Source organism: Natator depressus, chromosome 12, assembly GCF_965152275.1.
Source record: "Natator depressus isolate rNatDep1 chromosome 12, rNatDep2.hap1, whole genome shotgun sequence".
Lineage (NCBI taxonomy): Eukaryota > Metazoa > Chordata > Testudines > Cheloniidae > Natator > Natator depressus.
The window spans coordinates 24,267,146-24,289,715 of NC_134245.1; the positions used below are offsets into that span (position 1 = coordinate 24,267,146).

The 22,570-nt window shown below is 46.3% G+C and overlaps 1 protein-coding gene across 1 annotated transcript; it reads right to left on the reverse strand.

Moving 5' to 3' along the window:
* Positions 1-4,607: 4,607 nt before the first annotated feature.
* On the reverse strand, positions 4,608-8,148 carry CEBPA (CCAAT enhancer binding protein alpha). The gene has a single exon (XM_074968743.1). The coding sequence runs from the start codon at positions 7,531-7,533 to the stop codon at positions 6,571-6,573; it is 963 nt and encodes a 320-aa protein (XP_074824844.1). The 5' UTR covers positions 7,534-8,148; the 3' UTR covers positions 4,608-6,570.
* Positions 8,149-22,570: the final 14,422 nt, after the last annotated feature.

Genomic DNA, 22,570 nt, shown 5'->3' on the forward strand with positions numbered 1-22,570 from the left:
GCCCTGCTCTAACCACTAGTTTACTGTCCCTCACACATATACCCTGCAACAATCTGCACTAAAATGATGGCAGAATTTCTTTACTTTGCATGGTTGACAGTGTTGCTAAGTAATGAATAACATATCCTATAGGATGAGCGTTTTTGAAAGTGGGAGAGGGAATTAGAGTAAAAGTGATGATTTTTGCCTGACATCATTAGGACTTGAGCCCTCAATTTATTCCAGTTGGGAAAAAATAATTGTCCCCATCCCCAGGTTTACATTTTACTTAAGAACATGCTTCTTTAGTTCTGATCCACATTCATCCCAAGTTACTGTGTACTCAGACCGACTGCCTTAAAAATGTAAGTGAGGCTCAATGACACTATCACTAGTATGTGGTTTTTAAATTTCAGCCAGATCAAAGAACATAATTTGTAACTGATTATTATATTAAGGGCCTAAGCCTGCAGAACATTTCCAACAAGAGTTGAGGGCATTCAGCACCTCACAAGTTCAAGAGCTAATTAATTATTTGTAACAATGAGGATAATTAACCACTGGAACAATTTATCAAGGGTTGTGGGGGATTCTCCATGACAGGGAATTTTAAAAATCAAGACTGGGCTGTTTTCTAAGGGGTAAGTCAACACTGCAATGGGAGGCATGCTTCCCAGCTAGGGTAGAGGGAGGTGCTAGCTCCTCCTCTAAAAAGTGTAATCAGAGGTAGTACAGGACTAGCCTGGGGGTCTAGGCAGATGGAGGGTGGGACATGTTGCCCCAACACTGGCATGTTTCTTCAGATGAGATATTAAGATATTAAGAGATATCCTCTGCAATGGATTTGGATGACAAAAGCTGGGTGTAAATTATTGCTGACTGAGGAATGACTGCCATATTAGCCTACCTGGGTCTGGAACCCTCAGTGCAGTGTACAGCTCCTCCTTTCCTGAAGCACTTTGAAATAGCTTGGGTCTGAAAGCTGCTCTGCGAACCCAAATTCCGTTCTATTTTGTACCCCTGACTGTAGTTCTCAAATGATAACAGATACAATAATCTACAGACCTTTCCTGCCCATTCTTCACAAGTGAAAACATAATGGCAGCCAAACTATTTAGAACCATCCTTTAAATACTCCACCAGACATGGATTGTTTTGAGATCTAATGCCATTTTAAGTGTCCCATCTGGTCATCTAAATGCTCTGCATTACTGCAGGGATATTATGATGATGAACAAGTGTCTACCTCAGCTAGAGGCACATAGTCATAATGAAAACCACTCCCACCGGAAAGAAAACCCCATACAGGACAAGATGAAACTCTCCTTATTTCCAGAATTTTGAGTTCACGAAAGTTTCTTGAATTTTAGGTATTTCAATTTATAGCCTTGCCCAGCATTAGCGTTGCGGGTTCGCTTAGCTTTGGGGGTATTTTACTCTGATTTTTTTTAACCTTATTTTCTGAGTAAGGCGGGTAGTTTTTGTTTTGTTTTGTTTTGTAATTTTCTGGGAGCGGGTTACTTTCTGCATGCCCAGTTTGATTTTTGCACGAGGCTACATGCCTCCCAACGGCAGGAGAGCTCCAAACACGCGTCCATTTCTTTGGTCCCCTTCTTTGATTCAAACCTCCTCACTTGTCTCCTTTGCCATCATGCCTGACTCGCCTACTCCTCTTCCGATGCGACCAACAAACACCAACCGCGCATTTTTGTGGTGTCCCGCTCCCAGCTCCGCGGACCTGGCTGCCGGGGGTGCGCGAGAGCAGAGAAGGGGGCATCACGTGCAGCTGGGCGGGCGGCTGCTGCTGCCTTCTCCCCGTGCCCGCAGCAGGGCAAACGCCGGGCCCTTTGCACGGCGGAGGCTTGTGCCAGCGGCTGAGGCGGGAGGGGAGATCGCCCTCACCTCGGCTGCTTTTCAAACGACAGCAACGGTGCAAATGCAGGGGCAGGGGAAACCCGGCGCGGCATTCGTGCATGGGCAGCTGTGCTGCACGCGAGCGGACACCCAGCACGGACCCGCCGTCCTGCGGGGAGGGTCCCTGCTCTGCCCCCCGGAACGACTCGGCGAGCCGCCTTGGGGAGGACGGGAGGACCACGCCCCAGCCCCTGCACCTGTCTGGGGCGCGGTGGGGCTGAGCGCTCCCTCTTCTCTCCTGCCGCAGCGAGCGCCAAGGGAAACTTCCCCCGTGCTGCCCGGAGCTGCAGCGCGGCTCCCCGCACTGGGGATGTTGCCCTGGGCGGGGCCGATGCGCCCCTATCACCGAAACGCCTCTGGCCATCACCCCGGTCCCGGGTCCGGGCCCGATCCTGCGCCACACGCCCGGCGGACGAGGGAGGCCGGGGCAGCGGGACTCGGAGGCCTGCGAAGCGGGAGAAAAGCTGGACCCCGCGCTGCGCCGCGCGCGCCTCGGGGGTTGACTGACTGGTTGGGGGCGGTTTGTTTTTAATAAAGTGCAGCAAGCTGGGACCCGCCGGAGCATCCAGCAGCCCGTGAACTGGGCGGTTTGCTCCAGGCGAGCTCCCGCTCCGCTGGTGGCAGGCGGCCCTGCTGCATCAGCACCTCCCCAACGTCGTGAGCTCGCGTGGGCCGCCCGGGGGTGGGGGTGGGGGTGCGCCCTGGGGGCTGGGGCGGGAACCCCTACGTCTGGCTGGTCCCACTGCGCCCCCCAAGACCGTGCTCAGCTCCCAACCGCCCCTGGCCCAGAAGCCCTCGGAAGACACTCGCAGGGCTGGACTGTCCGCCAGTGAAATGGGATTTCGTCCAAACTAGCAAGTCCCACCAGTGCGAGACACGGGGCTGCCAAGGCACAGGTGCGCAGCACGCGTTCACACCAGGCGCGGGGCTCATCCACCCAGCGGCTGTGATGCTAACTGTGCCCGATGGGCTCCCGCTAATCTCCCTTGTGAAAACACAGACACAGCTGCCGGGAGCCAGGAACTCAAATCCGAGCAATGCCTGGGACGGGAACACAAACTTCCTGCAGAACAACGGGGCCGGGAGACCCAGGCTGGGCTAAAACCAACGACTTCGAGGCCGAGCAGTGCATGGTATAAAATGTGTGTGTGTGTGAGTGTGTGTATACACCTTCCTGTGGGTTTCATAATAAAAATGGGAGAGGGGACTCAAAGCCAGGAGCCCCAAATCCTTCCCGGAGTGACCCGAGAAGAGCTAGACGCAGGGAGCTCTGGAGTTTAGCTTTCAGACAGTAGGAAGTCTGTGAGCGGCTTGTGACGGCCTTTTCCTAATCCACTCGCAACGGGTGCAAATGTCGACTCACATCTCACTGCCGGGCAGCGCTGCGGTGACCCCGCTCGATGCCATGACTGGGGCTGGGGCGCTCGGCCCCTAAAGCACTGACGAGCAACGTGTCCTGTGGGTCACACGCACACACACACACACACACACACACCCTGCTCAGGCAAAACTCCCTTTGGCAACAAGATCGGGCCCTCAATGTGCACATGAATGGAGAGGCCGTAAGGAATGTTCAGATCCATTTGCACCATCCCTCTCCCTTTCCCTGGACTATTCATCTCCAAATGGCCACTATTAATTATATAGCGAGTTAACACTAGATCACCTGATCAGTTCCCTCCACCCCTTTGGGCTCAAGGATTGCCTCTGCTTTGTAATCACAGGCCAGCGCTGTCCTCATTCTGCAGCTTCTCCAGACTGTCAGTATCTCACCCACAGGTTTCCAGATTATTTTTAGCTAATTTACAGAGGTCAAAGGGCACAGGCACTAGGAATTACCCGCTCTGTGTATTTTGGAAGAGCACTCAATCCTGTATCTTTTTGCATTGCTTAAATGCAACATTATAACCTTTGAGCCTAAGAGATGCAACTAGCTATGATCAGAGCCCAGGCCTGCCCTCCTAGCAACCCCAATCTCTCCAGTGAAGAGAAGTATGGGGGGTGGGGCACAACCAGGATAGAAGTGCTTTTAAAATGGTTTTTCAATCCCAGAAGTTCTAGGATTCTCCCTCTCATGCTCCAAACATACCAGTTTTCTCCAGGCCGGGAAAGCAGCACATTACAGGTCGCTGTCAACATGGTTGTTCTGAACTAAACAAGATAACTGCCCCTAGATCCTCCGGTGTTACCAACCCACAAGAGCCAGTCAGTTCACTGTCAACGCATCCCAAGGGACTGGTCATCTTCCTTTGCTAGGGAAGAGATAATCAAGGGTAGCATTGCTCTTACAGCAATGACAATTGACTTTCTTCTCATCATTTTGTTCTTCTTCAGCACAGTTATTTGTTAAGCATTTGGGAAGGGGTGACCCCCGTGGCCATTCCAGTTTGGACAGCCTCAGAAAACCCTGTGTCACTCATTGCACACGATTAAACCGGTCAGATTTGGGAGTGATTAACTAATGCACATTTTAAAATCATAAACAGTAATAATACTGCCAGGCTCTGAAAGATCAAAAAGGTAATTATTTCTCTGGGGCTAAATGATTCTTTTAAGCTCAAGGTGTACATTCAAATTCCCATTCATAGCAGGGTGCATGTGGATGGGGAGGAAGAGAAAGATTCATGTTTCAGCGAAAGGGAAACATTTTGCTTCATGTACAGCCCAAGAGAAAAAGCGGAAAAGACACAAGGAGATGATTATGGTAGAATATATACTGTTTATTTATGAATGTAACCAGGATTTCGACAAACTTTATATGCAGTTTTTTTCCGGTTCATCATTCACCATTGTGTGTGTGTGTATAGATAGATGATTAGCTAGAGAGATATCGATATAGATATCTACACACACACACACACACACACACACACACACAGACGCAGGCAACATAGCTTTCCAGATATCACGCTTGCAAACAACATTGACTCTCCTTCACCTTGCACGTTTCTCCAATTACCCATATTTGAAATGGACTCCTTGTTTTTTCTCTCTCTCCCTCATGTTATAAGGAAAAGCACTGGCTGGTTAAAAGTGCTCGCTAGCAGGGGGTGTGTTTGTTGTTTCCCTCTCCCTTGGGAGGATCCAGAGTCCAGGGGGCTGCAGTTAACTAGCAGCACCGTCTTTCCCCCGACCCCAAAGGGAATGAAATCCCAGAGACACTGGATGTGTCCTAGCCCCCACTCCCAAGGTAATCAAATCCCAGACACCCCGGAGAGGGAGACTTTGGGTTATTAGGAGGCATCCTGCCCCCTAAAGAAGCCATAACCAAAAATGCTGCAGCACAAGGGCATGATCTCTCTGCCACCAGAGAAGACAGTGGTGATGGCAAGGATCTAAGCAATACAATAAAATAAAGTGTGGCTAGTATACACAGAAGGGTATCACCTTACATGAGGCACAGCTTGGACAGAAGAGACAGACTTTGAGAGGGGCTTAATATCCTCGAACAAAGCAAAATACATGGAAAGTTCGTAGTAAATACCCGCATCGATAGGTATTTATTGTTTTGTGCTTCGCCGTGTCACGACATACAGTACAGGCATTGCTGCTCTTCGTTTTGGTTAAAGGAGAATATTCAAGACTCCTTCGCTAGGTGCTTTTCCCTTTCAGTCCTGGATTCCTGTCCAACAGGTCTCCTCTAACAAGGGGGGGGGGGGACGGGACACGACAATCTGCTTGCACGGCCCCCAGCGTCCACCAAACCTTCCCCCACATACAAAAGAATGGGAGAGATTCACCCGAAAGGCGGCAGCACTGACAGGGACAGGTTTCAGAGTGGCAGCCCTGTTAGTCTGTATCCGCAAAAAGAACAGGAGGACTTGTGGCACCTGAGAGACTAACACCTTCTTGTCAACCGTCTAAATGGGTCATCTTGATTATCACTACACAAGTTTTTTTCTCCCGCTGAAAACAGCTCATCTTAATTCGCCTCTTACAGTTTGTATGGCAACTTCCACCTTCTCTGTATGTATCTCTATATCTTACTCTATATTCCATTCTATGCATCCCATGAAGTGGCCTGTAGCCCAGGAAAGCTTATGCTCTAATAAATGTGCTAGTCTCTAAGGTGTCACAAGTCCTCCTGTTCTTTTTACTGACAGGGACAGAGTCTGGATTGCACTCAGCTTTCACTCACCTACTGATCAACGAGCTAAACAACAGGCAGATACATTCTCCCCATGTTGCTTGTCATGTCTCACCCACTTTTCTTTCTGTCAGAGCTTCCTGCGACCCCCACCACTCAGACCCCCCTAGGGAGGAAGACACACACGTTTCCCCAGCCAGTACCAATTATGCCCCAACCCCACCCAGAGCACAGGACCCCTACCCGTTTGCTCAGCTGTCAGGCTGATGTGAACAGAAAGCCCACAGAGCTTTTGCAACCAACTTTTAAGGCACAGCGTGGGTTGTCTTTACCCCGTAGACACGTGGGCGTTTTCTTTTTCTTTTCAAAGCACACTCTTTTCAGCTTATTCGTGTCGTTCCTAAGGCACGGACCGTTTAATACTACAGCTGCCTGGATTCTTTTATCTGTCAATAATTAAAAATCAAACCCACCCCATGAGACAAGCTGAACCGCAGCTCTCGACCCCGGCGGGGATCTGAATATGGCACCAAGAGTTTGCAAAAGTCCGAGTTTGTTTGGAGCGGGGCGGGAGGTGGGGCCGGGGTGCCTCACGCGCAGTTGCCCATGGCCTTGACCAAGGAGCTCTCAGGCAGCTGTCTGAAGATGCCCCTGAGTGTCTCCAGCTCCCTGGTGAGCTGCTCCACCCGCTTGCGCAGCCGGTCATTGTCACTGGTGAGCTCCATCACCTTCTGCTGCGTCTCCGCGTTGCGCTGCTTGGCCTTGTCCCGGCTCTTGCGCACCGCGATGTTGTTGCGCTCCCGGCGCACCCGGTACTCGCTGCTGCTCTTGTCCACGGACTTTTTCGTCTTGCCCCGATGATCCGCGGACATCATCTTGAGGGCGCCGGCGGCGGGCAGGCTGCTCGGGTGGTGCGGGTGGTGCGGGCTGGGCACGGGGGTGGGAGGCGGAGTGGGGTGCCCCGGCTGGAGGTGCATGGTGGTCTGCGCGCAGTGGGCGATCTGGTACTGGAGATGGGACGGGGGCTGCTGCTGCTGGGGGTAGAGGGCAGCCAGAGCCGCCTGCTTGCCCTCCGCCTCCTCCCTGGGCTCCTGTTTAATCACCAGGGGCCGCAAGCCGGGGGCGGCGATGCGCTCGTACAGGGGGTCCAGCTTGCTGTCCGTGTAGCCGGCCATGCAGCCGAAGAGCTGCTGGGGGTGGTGCGGCGGCGGCGGCGGCGGGTGCCCCTGCCCCAAGGCGGCGGCGCTGGCCCCGTGCATGCTGTGGAAGTCGAAATCCCCGGCCAGGATGGCCTTGGCTTTCTCCTGCTGCTTGCTGTGCTGGAAGAGGTCGGCCAGGAACTCGTCGTTGAAGGCGGCCGGGTCGATGTAGGCGCTGATGTCGATGGAGTTCTCGTTCTCGCAGATGTCGCTCAGCTCCGCGCCTCCCGCAGCAGGTGCAGCCGCCGGGGGAGCCTCTCTGTAGCTGTAGACGCTGCCGGGCTGCGGAGTCTGGAGGTGGCTGCTGCTCATCGGCGGCCGGGAATCGACCTCGTAGAAGTTGGCTTGCTCCATGGAGTATCTAAACTCTGCCAGGCATGGTGAAGGGCTCCTGGAATCCAGGATTCGCGCTGGCGAAGGGGACCCAGGCGGCTGAGTGAAGCTCTCCGAGCCCGGGGACTGAACACCCCCCTGCGCCTCTGCCGGCGGATCTTGAGCGTCAGCCGCCCCGACTTCCCCTCTCACTTTAACCAACTTGTGCCACTGCTTACCCTGCTCTCGGCGATCCCCTCCCACCAGCGTGTCCGAATTGCTCTTCCTTGCTCTTAACTTTCAATTACTAATGGCTTGACTTGGTCTTATGCCTGCTGTATATATACACTCCCACAAGGGCTGGGGATCGCCCTCTAGTGTCCAACCTCCTGCTGGGAACCTTTGACCACAAGGCAGCTGCCAACGCTGCTGGGTCTTAGTGCCTGTGTTACACGTCCCAGACTGCCTCAGTTATATTACAAGCCACCCCTAGCAAGAAGATAAGCAAAGCTCAGGGTCCAGCAGCTAGCGCGTATCTGCACCTCCCTGGGGAACGACTCGTAAAGAATCCCTCCTTTAAATACCCTTTTCAGGGGCAAGGGGTTGTTGTCTCCCCTGGCACTGCGAGGCTAGAGAACTTGGAGTTTGCAATTTGCAGAATGTACCATTGTAACGTCCCCCCGCCCCCACCCCATAGCTTCAAAGGCTTGAACCAGATAGAAGAACTCTGGGTTTAAACTTGCTGGAAAAGTTACGCACCTGGGGACACTGATAAGCCCCGTGAAACGTGTGTGGCAGCCCAAGGTGCTTTAAGTCCTGCCTTTCACGTGCCTCAGCACAGGAGTGAAAGGAGAAATTTGGCTAAAATAAATCAGCACATTTCCATCATCCACTTAAATCGTGGGTCCTTGCTAACAAATTCGACCTGTTAAGTCCAGGGGCGCTACAGAGGAAAGCCTCCACTTCTACGATCCCCCCGTTTTACAAACATGAGCTGGGAATATTAGCGGGATCGTGTTTGCCGAAAGTATCAAAGGCTGGTTTAAACACCACGTTGTTCCGGTCCCGCGCTGGCAGTTCCAGGAGCCAGCAGCCGAGTTTGAAGAAGTTCTCGGCACTATGGTTTCCAGGTGAGAAACCCGCCTTAGTATTCGTTCAGCTGCGGATTCCGGATTCAAACCCGGCCCTGTCAATACCTAATCCGCACACAGGCACTTCTCACAGAGCCTAGTGGGAGTCAGACAAGTGAGACCGCCTGACGTTAAGCCCAAAGCCAGCCGCGCAGGCACTAGGACCCAGCCGTAAAGCCCCAGCAGTCGCCTCTTATCGGGCTGGATAGAGGCGGAGCCCTCAGGGATGGGGGTGAAATTCCACTTCTCTCTGCAGACTGCAGCTGGCAAAGGGGAGTCCGCTCGGAACGGATTTATTTTAATACAGTGCACATAAAAAGCTCCCCTGGTAGACCTCGGGGTAAGGAGACCCCTCGGGATACCTGTAGGCAAAGGTTTATGAGGGATTAAAGCGGCTGAGTTTTCCAGGTGGGTTGCAATGAGGCCTCTGTGGTCAATGTTATCTTTACAACGTACAAAGTTCTGTGTGTGACATAGCTGCGTCTCACGCCTGATAACATCGCCAAAGCCAGACAGCAGCCATTCCTCGGCTTCAGTGCACGGGGACATTGATTAGCTGTCACATTTATACTGGGCCGGGAGACTTTGGGTGGAAAAGCAGAAAGGCCACAAACCAACCAGACAGGCCCCGCTCCAAAGCCAGCGGCAGTTTATGCAGTACTCCCTGCGCCTCTGCCTCTAGTTTCTTTTAGTAACTGTTCGGATCATTTCCCGGCACTTACACCCAGGGTCGCCCCAGCAGTGATATGATGGGTGGTCTCTCCAACACATTCCTGTCTTGCTAGTGTAACCAGCGGCTCCATCAGCCTCTGGCTAAACGAAATGGGAATGTCTCTGCTCCTTAACTTTGCCAACCCTGCGAGCGATCGCTGCCCCGTGCCGGGGGGCGAAGGGGCGGGGGTGGCACGGCCCGGATTACTTTCGCAATAGAAAGTCGGCGATAAACGCACGGGCCCTATTTGTAACAATCTGGACCCCAGAGATAACTGGACTGACCGAGTTCCGAAATGCAAACACACCAATCTAGCTGCGCACCGCGCGTGACCCAGCTGTCAGCGTTCGCCTCCGATAAACCCGCAGCCCAGCTGGGCTGCACCTCGCGCCCTAGGGGGCTCTGGGGCGGCCAGTAACCGTGGAGCGTGGCTGGGCCCGGCTGTGTGCTTGTCCCTTGGCTGTATTTCCTTGAGACTGTCCCGACCGGGGGCTTTGAGAGAGGACAGGCATTTCCCAGCCAGCGTGACTTCTCTTCGTGCCCGGAACAGTATGTCCTTACAATAGCTCCTCCCTGGCAAAGCCATAATAGGAGAGTCAGACCTCGGCTTGGGAGAAGCGAAGATGTACATTATTTCCTTCTGGTGCAAGACAGCGTGTGTACACATAGGGTTCCCCTGGGGCTGTGTGGTTCTGCTATCTATCCTGTATAGATCCCGCACTTCCAGCAGACACCTTGGAAATGTGCCTTGATGAAACAAACCTAAGGGCCATTGGAGTCGATGGGAGCAGGTCTAGGTCTAAAAGGGCTAAGGGATGCTGCCGAGACAGATGTGAAAATCGAAGGGGGTTGAAAAAGTTTGTTTTCCTGTTCCATAAATATGTGTAAAGTACTTGTACTATAAGGACTAGTTTGTATTCCCCCTGCTTAATTCCCTGGTCCCAACTAAGAAACCAGAAACTCCTTGCCAAACTATCTAGGAGAAAAAAATGTGACTTTTTTTTTTAAGTCTTCAGTAAGAATCGGGTTTTGCAAACTCTTATTCACTATAATAGGCCTTGCTCCCTTAGTAATTCTGTTAACTTCACTGGGATTCCTCTCATGAGTAAGAGGGGATGTAGGATAAAGCCCTAAAATAGTGGGTAGTTGCTGGCTCAAAAAGGAGCTGAATTTTATGCCACTAATACTATCTGACAGTGACTGTTTTGAAGGGAAAATAAAGTTGGAATGTGAGATTCACACTGTTCTTATATGGGATATGTTATATATTGTGAATCTAAATAAATATTCTATCTTGTGTGATTAGAAAGAGTAAGAACACTGTGTTCTAAGGGCTCAGTTGTACTAGAGTCTCCGACTGGAGAATGGATTCCGTAATTACAGCAGGGGAAGAGGCTCATGTGCAGATTTAGAAATGTACATCTCCATTTTCAATATAAAATTTAAAAAAATAATGGAAAGTTAATCTTGGATTTTTCTGGATACACAAATAATTCTTCCTAAAGATTACCAGGATTGATATAAATGTTGCCATGAGTGGAATGAGCCAGTGATCCATGTGGAATGCTATCTAGCAGTTCTTGCACAACCAAAAGTCTACGGGCTTTTAATGGGAATTCTGAAAGGCAAATGCAGAATGAGTCCTCTAGTCTCTCACAGAAACCAGGTCTGGATACCTCAGATGAAATTATAAAACCTCCATACTGCACCTAATTATTCATTACTATAATGTGTGTCCAATTCCTGCTTGCTTTATACAAGTAACCCCATTCACAACAAAGAGACTATTTGTCTGAGTCCAGGATTTTGCCCCTTGGGAGGAAATCTCTCTCTGACTACCAGTTGATGATTAATTTATACCTCAAGGTTTTTAAGGGCCTTATCCTTCATTGAAGTCAACAGCAATAGGCTCTAATTATTTAAAATGAATGGTCATTGTTGTACTGTGCATCACACACATGTAACCAAAATGTTTGCAATCCAACAACAGTTGGATTTACTAGTGCCCTTAAAACATATTAATATTTTATAACAATTCTGAAGTTTTGATCTGAACCCACAACTTAAAAGAAATTCAAAGTAAAGGCTGAAAGTTTGGGATCATATTCTATTCTATTCTTAACTACCATCATTATCACCCAAACAAGCAACCAAGCAAGTCCCTACAATTAGGCATGTTGACTGGTTTGCCTAGCATGTTTCTCCTTAGATCTAGTTACATTTTAAATGGACTTTAATATAAGGCAAACTCGGTCACCAGCCTTACACAAATGAGATTGTTCTTATTGTGTTCTGCTTTTTTGTCCCTCACGTTTCTAAGAAATTGAAAACTAATAAACTAGAAAACCTAGCAACTGATAACCTCGCTAGATGATATAAATACATATTTTCACTTCCAAACTTGTGGACGGATAGCAGCGCATTTGGAAGAGCGGATTTCAGTCCCCAGACCTATTGGTCTCAGCTAAATGTGTTAAGGAGTTAATGAATTCAGCCCAAAAGAGGAAGGATGCCTACTGCATCACTAAAAGAAAAGGAGTACCTGTGGCACCTTAGAGACTAACAAATTTATTTGAGCATAAGCTTTCATGAGCTACAGCTCACTTCATCTCTGGAACAGCACTGCTGTCAACTCTTGAGGGTGCTATTCTTCCATCTCATAGTAAGATCCTGCTCTCTGATAACTGTAAGGCTAAGGAACTATTAGGAAAAAGGCCCTAGAATTGTAAACAATATTATCAGTTACTAGACAAAATCAGTTGTGATTGCTGCTAGTAAGGAGAGGAGTCTGAGAAAATGAAAAGAAAGAGCAGATTGTAATAATTAAAGAATACAAATGCATTGTTTTTTGGGTTTAAAATTAATTTAGTGGCCCTTAAACATGCCAGCTTGATAGCAAAGCAAACCAAAGTCTTTTCTTTTCCCACACCTACCCTTGCAGTCATTTCATACTCCAGACTCTCATTGACTTCAAAGCAATTTACTTGTGCATATAGCTGCAGGAGCCATTTGGCTTTACATATTGCATGACCAGTACAATATTCCTCATTCTGCTCCACTAGTATGAAAGTGCACACAAAGTGTAAAGCTTATTCTTAGTCTATATTTTGTATTGTGGTAGCACCCAGGAGCGCCAACCATGGACCAGGATCCCATTTTACTAGATACATTTATTTTATTACTTTGTTAAGTAAGGACATTTCACCATCACTAACAGGGCTCCAGAATGTCCTATGTTTGCACGCACAACTACTGTTGACATTAATGATAATTTTGTGCATGAACTGGGGGGAGTGGGTAGTTCTGAATAATGAGGCAGTAGATATAAGCAATACTGGCCCATATCTTGATGCTTCTGCAAATACTTAGTCAATCTGTGTTTCATATTTGAATGGAGTGTGCCCACATTTCGTTAATATAATTGTATTTAACATTTGACAGAAACCTTTAGATGAACTAACCAGAAATCCTGCCCACATGTAAATACAAAATTATATTTTTAAGCTATGACATTCAATATTTAATTATTCTGATCAGACCTAAGATTTTTTTTTAAATTGAGTAAATTGTAAAAAAAAAAAAAAAAAAAAAGAAGCAAATCACTATTTGATGTCCTCCAAAGTATATAACATCTAATTTTTTATTAACTGGGTAAACTTTAGCTGTGATCAGTAATATTGGTTTTAGATACTCTGACATTTTACTTTGGAAGTGGTAACAGGGCCCAACAGAAGAAGTCCATAGGAAGGGCTATTAATCTGACACTCCTTTCTTAAGGTATTGTAAATATACTGGCTTAGACCTATGCTCTGAGGGCACAGATCTTCCACCCCCTGCTGCAGAAGCAAAATAGGAGTCAGCCAGTATTGCACCACAGTCTAACCTCTCCTTTCCCCTTTCCCCTGCCTATGCAGGGTTACGAGACTAGATGGGTAGGGAAGAGGGGAATTGGCCTTCCAAGGGCAGGGCTAAGGGACAGAGACATGCAGAAAAGAGTACAGCTTGATGGACAGCCCTTCCCTGGTGATCCCAGTGGCTGCCCCAGCCAGAGATGGTGCCTGTTAATGTGACTCAATTGAAGCCACACTTCCAGTGAGCCAGGGAGCAGCCAGAAGCACAAGGTTTTCATGTTAATGAAGACCTGGGGATCCACCAGGTTGGTGGCAGGCCATGTAGCCTACCTACTTCATATAGCCTGACCCCATAGTAAAAGAGAAGTTTCCTTGTGGAAACCCCCTTTCCCAGATTTCAGAGTAGCAGCCATGTTAGTCTGCCTTCTGGCGGGTTTCGGGGGTGGGATGATCTGGATCACCATTCCATAACATAGTAGACAGGAATCCCCTCACTCCCACACACAGATGTGGAGCTCCTCAGAGGAATGGTCTCTACAGACCCATTCCCATTCCCATGGAAGCCAGCGAACCGGGAGTATCTGAGCACTCGGTTATCCCAACAGTAAAAAAAAATCACTTATAACATGCTACGTTTGGTCCAGTGAGAGAAAAATTACTTATCATTAGGGGGTTATTTTCTTTGGTGCTTACATCACATGGGTGAAAGGCGTCAAACTTCCACTATCTTTCCCCATCCAAGTTCAGAATCAATTCTCTCCCTATGTTCTACTCACTCCTTATGCTTTGCCAGTTCTGGCCTCTTCTCAGACCTCCCTCTGCTGTTTTTGTTTTTCTTTGCTGCTGCTGTATCAGTTACCAGGAAACATCTACCCAGTTCCCTCTCCCCTGATTACTACTCATCTCTTCAAAACTGTAGCTCAAAACCCACCGTGTCTGTAATATGTTACCTGCAGTCCTGCAAAATCTGGCCCTAAAACCATAAGCTGTTGACCAGTTAATCGAACCACTTTTTATCATTAGCAATCCTTTACTTACACAACACCTCTTTTATTAAAATCTTATTTGATTTATCATTTAAATAGTGCCCAAGATGTGCGGAGGGCTTTACAGACATAGAGTAAGACAAGTCCCTGCTCCAAAGAAATTAGTGTAAACAAACAACACACAAAGGTGTGTGAGAAAGTATGTGACAGTTTTTTCTCACCCCCCACCCCCTTGTTTCCTTCCCCAGCTACCTCTATTACATTCTCATGGGTCTCAGACTTCACCCTATAATTCTTTAAAATTCTATTATCAGTCTGTATCCATTATCAATTTTCTTCCATAGTTCCCCCATCTCCACCCATTCATTCATTGTTTTTCATCCTTTACTACAATTTACCCACTACCTCCCCCATCTCCTGTCTGCACTTACTTTTCAACCATCTATCTTGGCTACTTATGTAGTTCCCATTACCATAGTACCTGACTGCCTTACAAGCATTAATGGATTTATCTTCACAGCAGCCCTCTGAGGCACAAAAGTGCTATTATCCCCCATTTTACACGTGGGGAGCTGAAGCACAGAAAGATGGAGTGACTTACCCAAGGTCACATAGGAAGTCAGTGACAGTGCAGAGAATTGAGCCCAGATGTCCCAAGTCCTAAGCTAGCGTGCTAACCACAGCACCGTCTAACAATTGCACTGGTGCAACTTCTTAAAACCTCTTCTCTTCCGCTTTCCCCACAGTCATAGCATCTGTTTATTTCCCCCAAAGATTTGCCTTAACCATGCAAATAAGCCAAAGGAAAAGTTAAACTGATGTATCTTAAAAGACATTTCCTTTAAAATAAATGATCACAGAAAACTGCATTCCTTTCTTTTTTTGTTTAATGGCACTTTATGGATTAACAGAATATATAGGAAAATATATGTTGTTCTTCTATATCCCAATCCAACCCCCATTGAAGTCAGTGGGAAGACTCTCATTGACTTTAGTAGGTGCTGAATTAGGATCCTAAATAGCATCACAACATGCTAGCAATTATAATACAACAGAACAGCAACAGACAGGAGAACATACACTCCTCACTGAGTCTTACTCTGCTCTCCAAAGCATTCCATCCCCCACAGTCCAAAGGCTAGAACGCTTTATATCTGATTGGCTATATTGTTGGTGCCACCTGAAATTTAGTCCATCAGACATTTATTTGGCCTACAAATAAATCCAGCAAGCAAGTAGCCTAGAATGTTACTCACTGACAATGTTACATGTTTGACTGACACTGTCATGGATAAAATCAGTCTGGACTCTAAATCTATCTGATGGGACTATCAGTTTGCTGCCCATTACCCCAGTTCATAGGTGCTGGAACTAGCGGTGTTGGGAGTGTGGCTTGACCCCCTGTCTTGAAGTGGTTTCCATCATATGCAGAGTTTATAGTTTGGATCAATGGCTCTAAGCACCCCACCATACAAACTGTTCCCACACCACTGCCCCAGTTCTGTTTTAGAAATTCTCGTTAGTTGAAGGAATAGTGTCCCCCGAAGTATACATATAATTCACCTTGATACCATGAGAATCTTATGATTACCAGCTCCCCTCATAAATTCTAATTTCTAATAAACAGGGGAAATAGCGCTACACTTGTTACAAATAGCTCATAATACAGAATGTGTGAACATTCCAACATAAAATTAAATTGCATTAAAAAAATTGGGAAAAAAACTGCCTCTTTTCCTTTTATTTGCTTTAGTTTATTTAGGTATACAAAAATATTCTTGCAGTAAGCCTGCAGCAGAGATATTTGAATTTGCTGTCTTAATACAATATTTGGACTACTGGGCTAACCATAAAATTGATGTTAGATTACCAGCAGGACACTGGGATTGAATAAATCTAACCCAAAACAATTCTGTACTTTTTAAAAAGCATATTTACAAAAAATGGGTTAATGTTGTACATTTTGGGAAGGCCCGTTAAGTAACCAGGAGCCTATTACTGGTTTAGGTACAACTTCTTATTGATGTCATTAGGGACTTTAAAAAAAAAAAAAAAAGACAATACAACAGGGCCTTGGATTATCTCAACATCCACCATGGACCTGATCTTTCAGCATTTTGCAAAAACAAATTATGATTGTTATTATTTATACACTCAAATGTGCTAGGCACTGTACAGAGAATTAGGAAGGCACAGTCTTTGTCCCGAGGGGCTGGCCAGGGGCCTGGCATGAGCGGCCCTCCTCTGCCCAGCCCAGTGCGAGGGCACTATTTACAAACTGGCAGTTGCCAGACGCACAGTGGCCTGCCCAGCCCTGTGCTGCTAGCATGCCACTTCTCCTCTGGGGTGGGTCTATGCAGCGCCACACAGCTCCCCCACCCAACGCTGGAACACCCCGCTGATTCCCTATGGCCAGAGCCCTGCTGGACCCACTATGCCCAGTGCCCCCACCAGACCCTGTCACAAATGCACAGTGCCCTGCACAACACCACCCCTGCCCAGGGTCTCCCTGCCCACAGCCCCACCACAACTGCCCAGGAGCCCACACAGAACCCCCACTCCCTAGTGCCCCAACACACAGATCTTCCCTGCCCCCTCACAGCCCAGCACCATCCCCCATCCAGACAGCCCCTCCCCCATGCCCTCCCTCCCAGCTGCAGTCACCGGCCCTGTTAGGAGGTGACTGTCTGCCAAGCTTAGCTGCCTGGGCTGGTCCTGGGGTGGGGAATTGCTCCGGCCCCTCGGGGGTGGTGCAATCACCCAGGCCAGGGCCTGCCGCAGCCAGGCTCCCTCAGGACCCACTTGCCTGGAAGGGCCCAGCCAAGCCCCTGACACTGTCCTGCCTAGCTGTCCGAGACTGGCCAGGCTTCTGCACCAGTCCCAGGTGGCTCAGTTCCAGGGAGACAGGTGGGGCCCCACAGGTGGTGGGAAGCAGAGACTGCCCGGAGCCGGAGGTGCGCTGGGGTCCGATCAGGGGGCAGAGAGAAGCTGGCGGGTGGGGTCAGGGGTGAAGAGGAGCCCTCAGCGGGCAGGCCGAGAGGAGCAAGTGGTGGGCGGGGTTGCGGGAGCCAGCGGGCTGGCGGGGTCTCAGGACACAGGGCAAGAAGAGCAGGCTGGGGCCCCTTCTGAGCATAGGCCCGGCTCCAGGGCGCCACTGTAAACCCGGCACTGTTTACAATCCAATAGTGGGCATGACACAATAAGTCAGAGCTATAACAATAGATAGGGAAATGGATAGATGGACAGACAAGGGTTACAGAAATAAGGTCATGCAATCAGGGCCATCCCTAGGGGGGTGCAGGGCCTGGGACAACCCCCCCTCTACCCCCACTCCACCCCTTCCCCCAGGCTCCACCTCTTCCCGCCCCTGCTCCACCCCCATTTCCACTCCTTCCCCAAGCCCCCGCCCTTTCGGGCTTCTACCCCCTCCCACGAGCAACAACCAGGAGCTAACCCGCTAATCCCCCAGGCTGCCCTGGACCCTGCGTCCCCCAAAAGCGCTGGGCCCGGGGTGGTTGCCCCATCTGTCCTATGGATGGGATAGCTCTGAGTGCAATTACTTATTTACGCACATGTCCTTTCACAAAATATATTCCCTAACATGTAGCCCAAACTTTCCTCTCTATACCCACTAAAATCCCTTTCCAGGGAGGAGGTTGTTACAGGAGACCAAATGTCAGATTCCAGTTTACTGGAAAGTGACTGGAAAGTTCCCGATCAGAATGCCTTTCCCATTCCTCAGGTGCAGTGGGTCTGGCTGCTAACTTCAGTGGGAGTTTGTCTGAATGAGGACTGTAGGATCGGGCCCATGATATAGTCAGGTCAAGAATCTGATTGCATTGCATTTTTTTACATTGTGTTTTCTATTTATTTTACATGCTTTTTTGAATTACTGTAGCATGTTAGCACTCTCCCAGAGCTGATATTTTTAGGTCCTGATCCTGCAAACACTGCATGTAAGAATGCTTCTGGGATCTGACTTTTAGTCACAAGAAGATAAAGACAACACATCCATGGTCTAATCCTGCTTCTGTTAAAGTCATAAAGAGTATGCCATTGACTTTAGTGGCAGCAAGATCAGGCCCTGACTTGTCTCATGTTAAAAAAAAAAAAAATCAGGTTTTAACCAGTCTAGATACTAACCACTATAGAATAAATTATTGTTAAAGTCAGACAACATTTTGAATCTGAAAGCTTAACCTCAATGCTGTACCAAATTCTGCTTACTTTACCTTAGGCAAATTATCCCATTGACTTCAAAGGGATTACCAACAACAATAAACTAAACAGGATTTGATCCACTAAGGGTAATGAAAAGTTTGAAGGAATCAGAAGAAGTAGGAGCCAACAGGGTGTTTTCTGAAATTCCTAGGTGTGTGTATGCATGAAATAATACAAACATCCCAAATGTTAATGATCAAAGTAATGGTATGTTGTAATATATTTAGCAAGTGTAAGGGAAAACAGAAAAATACATAAACAGAAAAGAAGAGGTACATTCTCTGGCTTGAAAGCCATTGAAGATTTGGAGCTAAGCAACAGATACTGGTACTTTTGAGAAAGGAATTTCCTTGACTCTCTCCTACAAATAATTCACTACACTTACATTGATGAGACTGCTGAAACACACTTCTTACATAAAGCATCGTGCTGAAATTTCCATCTACAATACGTTAATGTAGCAACAGCATGACTGCACTCAAGACTGACCAGGGAACTAGACAGCAAGCCGATGAGATAGCATCCCCTCGCACAGAAACATTTTCTAGTCACACAGAAAAGTCCCCTTCATTTTCAATTTAAATTCCAAAGGTCAGAAAACATAAAACAAACCAACCTGACACTCCCAAGCAGCAGAGATAACATCTCCTCCCCTTCCTCCAAGTCTTCAAAGGAATATTAAATATGCACAGTAAAGCTCAGCATTGACCCTTGCTAATACAAATACAGAGAAGTTACAAACCAAGCAGTGAGTCCATAAGATCTTTACATTTACATTTTTTATTTGAACTGGAATATTATGCTCTAACTACACCAAATCTTTATCTTATTTTTGGTGCAGTAACAGTTAATCACAAACCAGGCTGAGTCAGATGACCATTAATTTCTCCTGAATGAATCATGGTCCCATAAAAGTGCAGAAACTAAAGCAGAGATACAAAGAAGAAATTCCAAAATGTTGTTGTAAAATATAAATTAACATATCAAGTGGAGTAACTTAGACCAACAGACAATTTCCATTACTTTTTACATTTTATTAGTAGTCATTAGTAGAATTGAGTGAATGCTCCAAAAAAGTATTTTCCATCACACATTAGATAAAAATGGAGAACTCATTTAGAGGGAATTCACAACCTTTTTTGTTTGTTTTCCAGGAGCATTCATGAGTGGGTTTTTTGCTTGCAAGAATGTTTCAGAAAGTAAAAATCTAATGAATTGTTGTACTAGTGTATTTATATGAAGTCTCATGTTGGAAGGGCTCACCAAGCAATGTTGAAATTTCCCTGATAAAACATTCAATTGTCCAACCAAGAAGTAGAAACAATAACATGTGACTTAGGTGACCAATTAACATGCCAAATAGCGAACAACCAGATACAAAACCAACCAAATACAAAGCCGAAGCAAATAATTTATGGAGAGCCCATGAGCTGAAATATGTTCTTAATTTTAAACAAATAAACATTTTAAAAAATTAGTCTGTTTATAAGTCAAAAAGGCTACATTCACAGAATAAGGTCCCCATCCTGCAAAAAATGTACACACATGCGTAACTTCAACTCAGTTAAGTAATGCATGTGCATAAGTTTTTGCAGGATCAGGTCCTAAATTATTCACTCTGAATAGTTTTATCTAGTCAATAAGTAAATCAGGCACAAATATTTATTCATGTAAACTATTTATAGTTATTAATATCAGCATAAAATCCTTCATTCTTTGCTCACCCAAAACATCCATTGAATTCATGGGGAATTTGAGAGGTGTAAACAATTTCCGACATTAGTAAAGTTAACTTTTAATCTTAGACAAATAAGTAGGGTTTGATCCTGTATTCTTTATGCAGGCAAAATTCCTAATCAGACATAGATATAATAATATCAGTGTTTGAGCTGCACTGTTATAAAAAGAATTAATGTAACATGTTTTGTGTGCTGTATCTTAAAATACTGCATTATATTTATGTCGATAATAAGAGGGCCTATGAACCATTTAAGTCCCACTTAAATAGTTAAGATAGGGCTTAACTATGACTTAAATGGTGCATAGACCTTTTCTGGAGCCACTGCATAAGAATGAATTTAATCATTTATGAATGGATACAAATAAATACACAGATGTTTGGTTAGCCAAGCTTGGAATTTCTATAATAATGTAGTCTGAGGCCAAGATTCTGGTCTTAGTTAAGCAGGTGCACATCATTGTGCATTTCATAACAATGGATGCCACACATGCAAGCCTGTACAAGCTCAGCAGATGATTCTACTAGATAAGCAACATGTGCCCATGCATCCTGGAAAAGAATCAAGCCGTAAAGTTCTTTGGGTGCCCAGGGTGTTAACACAAGTATTAAAATGGTTTACAATGTAACTAGATAATTATAGTATTATCCTAAAAGAAAACAATGTATTACAGATTTTGACCCACACTTAGGAATGACCTGGAGGGCAAAAGTTATTGCAGCCTACCCCAAATCTGGCTTGCAAAGAACACATAAGAACATGTGACTTTTTTTAAAATGTAGTTCAATTTTATTATTTTTTAAAAAATATTAAAAATGCTCAAAATTGAAATATAACAGGGGTGGAAATTAAACATTTTAACTTTTTGGTTCACCAAAAATTAAAAAAATTTTTAGGTCAACACAAAATGATAATTTCTTAACTTCCAGAAACCAAAAATATCCAGTTATTTGCATGGATCTTGAGGGGTATCTTTTGAAGTTTCTATGTTGAGGACCTGGTATCCATTTGAAACTTCTAGTGTGTGGAATTCAGTGCATCTAAAAGCACAAACACAAATGCTGTAGCTTTTTCCAGAGCTCAGATACCAATACTGCTAGAGTATGGATTATCTGAGAGCTTTCTGGCTATTTCCATACTATTGAGAATATCATGCCTAGAAATAAAGCCATTGCTAATGGATGGCCATAGTGAATGTACTGATGACTCTGATCAACTGTCCTTTAATATGATTAAGCAACATAAATCAAGACACACATGTGGATGGCAGCTTGGCCCAACCTGTAAGATAATCAAGCTTTCCCGCAAAGAGTTTGCCAATCATCTAAGGAAGACAGATGATCCTTGTTGGACAGTCAATACTCAGAAGAATCAAAAGAACATTCTTCAAGGGACAGGAGGACAATAGAAGGGTATGCTGTCTTCTGCAACCAAGACACAAGATGCCACTCTAAGATTGGATAGGCTTCTAAAGCTGATGCACAAGGACTTTGGTAGTTGTTCATATTGTCACTAATGACACTACATCACAGATCTGAGATAACTTCAGGGAACTTGGAAGTGTGCTAAAGAAGAAGAATGTCCAAGCGGTCTTCTCTGAGATCTTTCCTGTCCCACAAGTGAAGGAGGACAAAAAGCAGAAGATTCTAGAAATGAACCCACTGGCTAGGTGAGCGGTCTAAAATGAAGGGATTTGGTTTAGTGAAACATTGGGCCACTTTCCATGGGGAGATGGAAGTGTATAGGTTGGATGGCCTCCGCTTCAGTAGAAGGGGTGGGACTGATCTCCTCAGGAACACTTTGGCTAGAATAGTCAGGAGGGAGTTAAATTAATAGAAAATGGGGTAGAAAAAAGAGGGAAGATAGAAGCACTCAGCACAAAATTGAGATGCTGAGAACAAAATTAATCAAGGAACCAAAGGACATGAAGAGAAGAAATTCTTGAATTGCCTATACTCCAACACTAGGAGTCTGGATAACAAACAAGAGGAACTGAAATTGCTCATTTATGACCATAAATTCAATCTACTTGGTATTATTGAAACTTGGTGGGATGATGTGTATGATTAAAATGTTAAAATCAATGGTCATAACCTATTTACGAAGGACTGAGTAGGCAAAAGAGAAGGGGGAGTGGCACTATGTCAAAAACGGCATTACCTGTTTCTGAGTCACTGATAACTTGGAAGAAAATTATCTTGAATGCTTATGGATCAACATCCTCCAGATAAAGCACAAGATGGGATATTAGTTAGTGTCTGTTACAGACCAGAAAATCAGACTAGAGACCATCTGCCTCCTTATGCACCCATCTATAACGTGTAGGAAAAGCAGGTGAGTACTCATGGGAACACTTACTTGTGTGACAGAGACATTCAGATGGCTGCACGTGCTAGTGAACTAGCCTCGTTTTACTGAGGAAAACCATGGCATGACAGAA

Bases quoted from the DNA above. Each gene is read 5' to 3' on its own strand.
- CEBPA (XM_074968743.1), bottom strand. From the start codon at position 7,533: ATGGAGCAAGCCAACTTCTACGAGGTCGATTCCCGGCCGCCGATGAGC.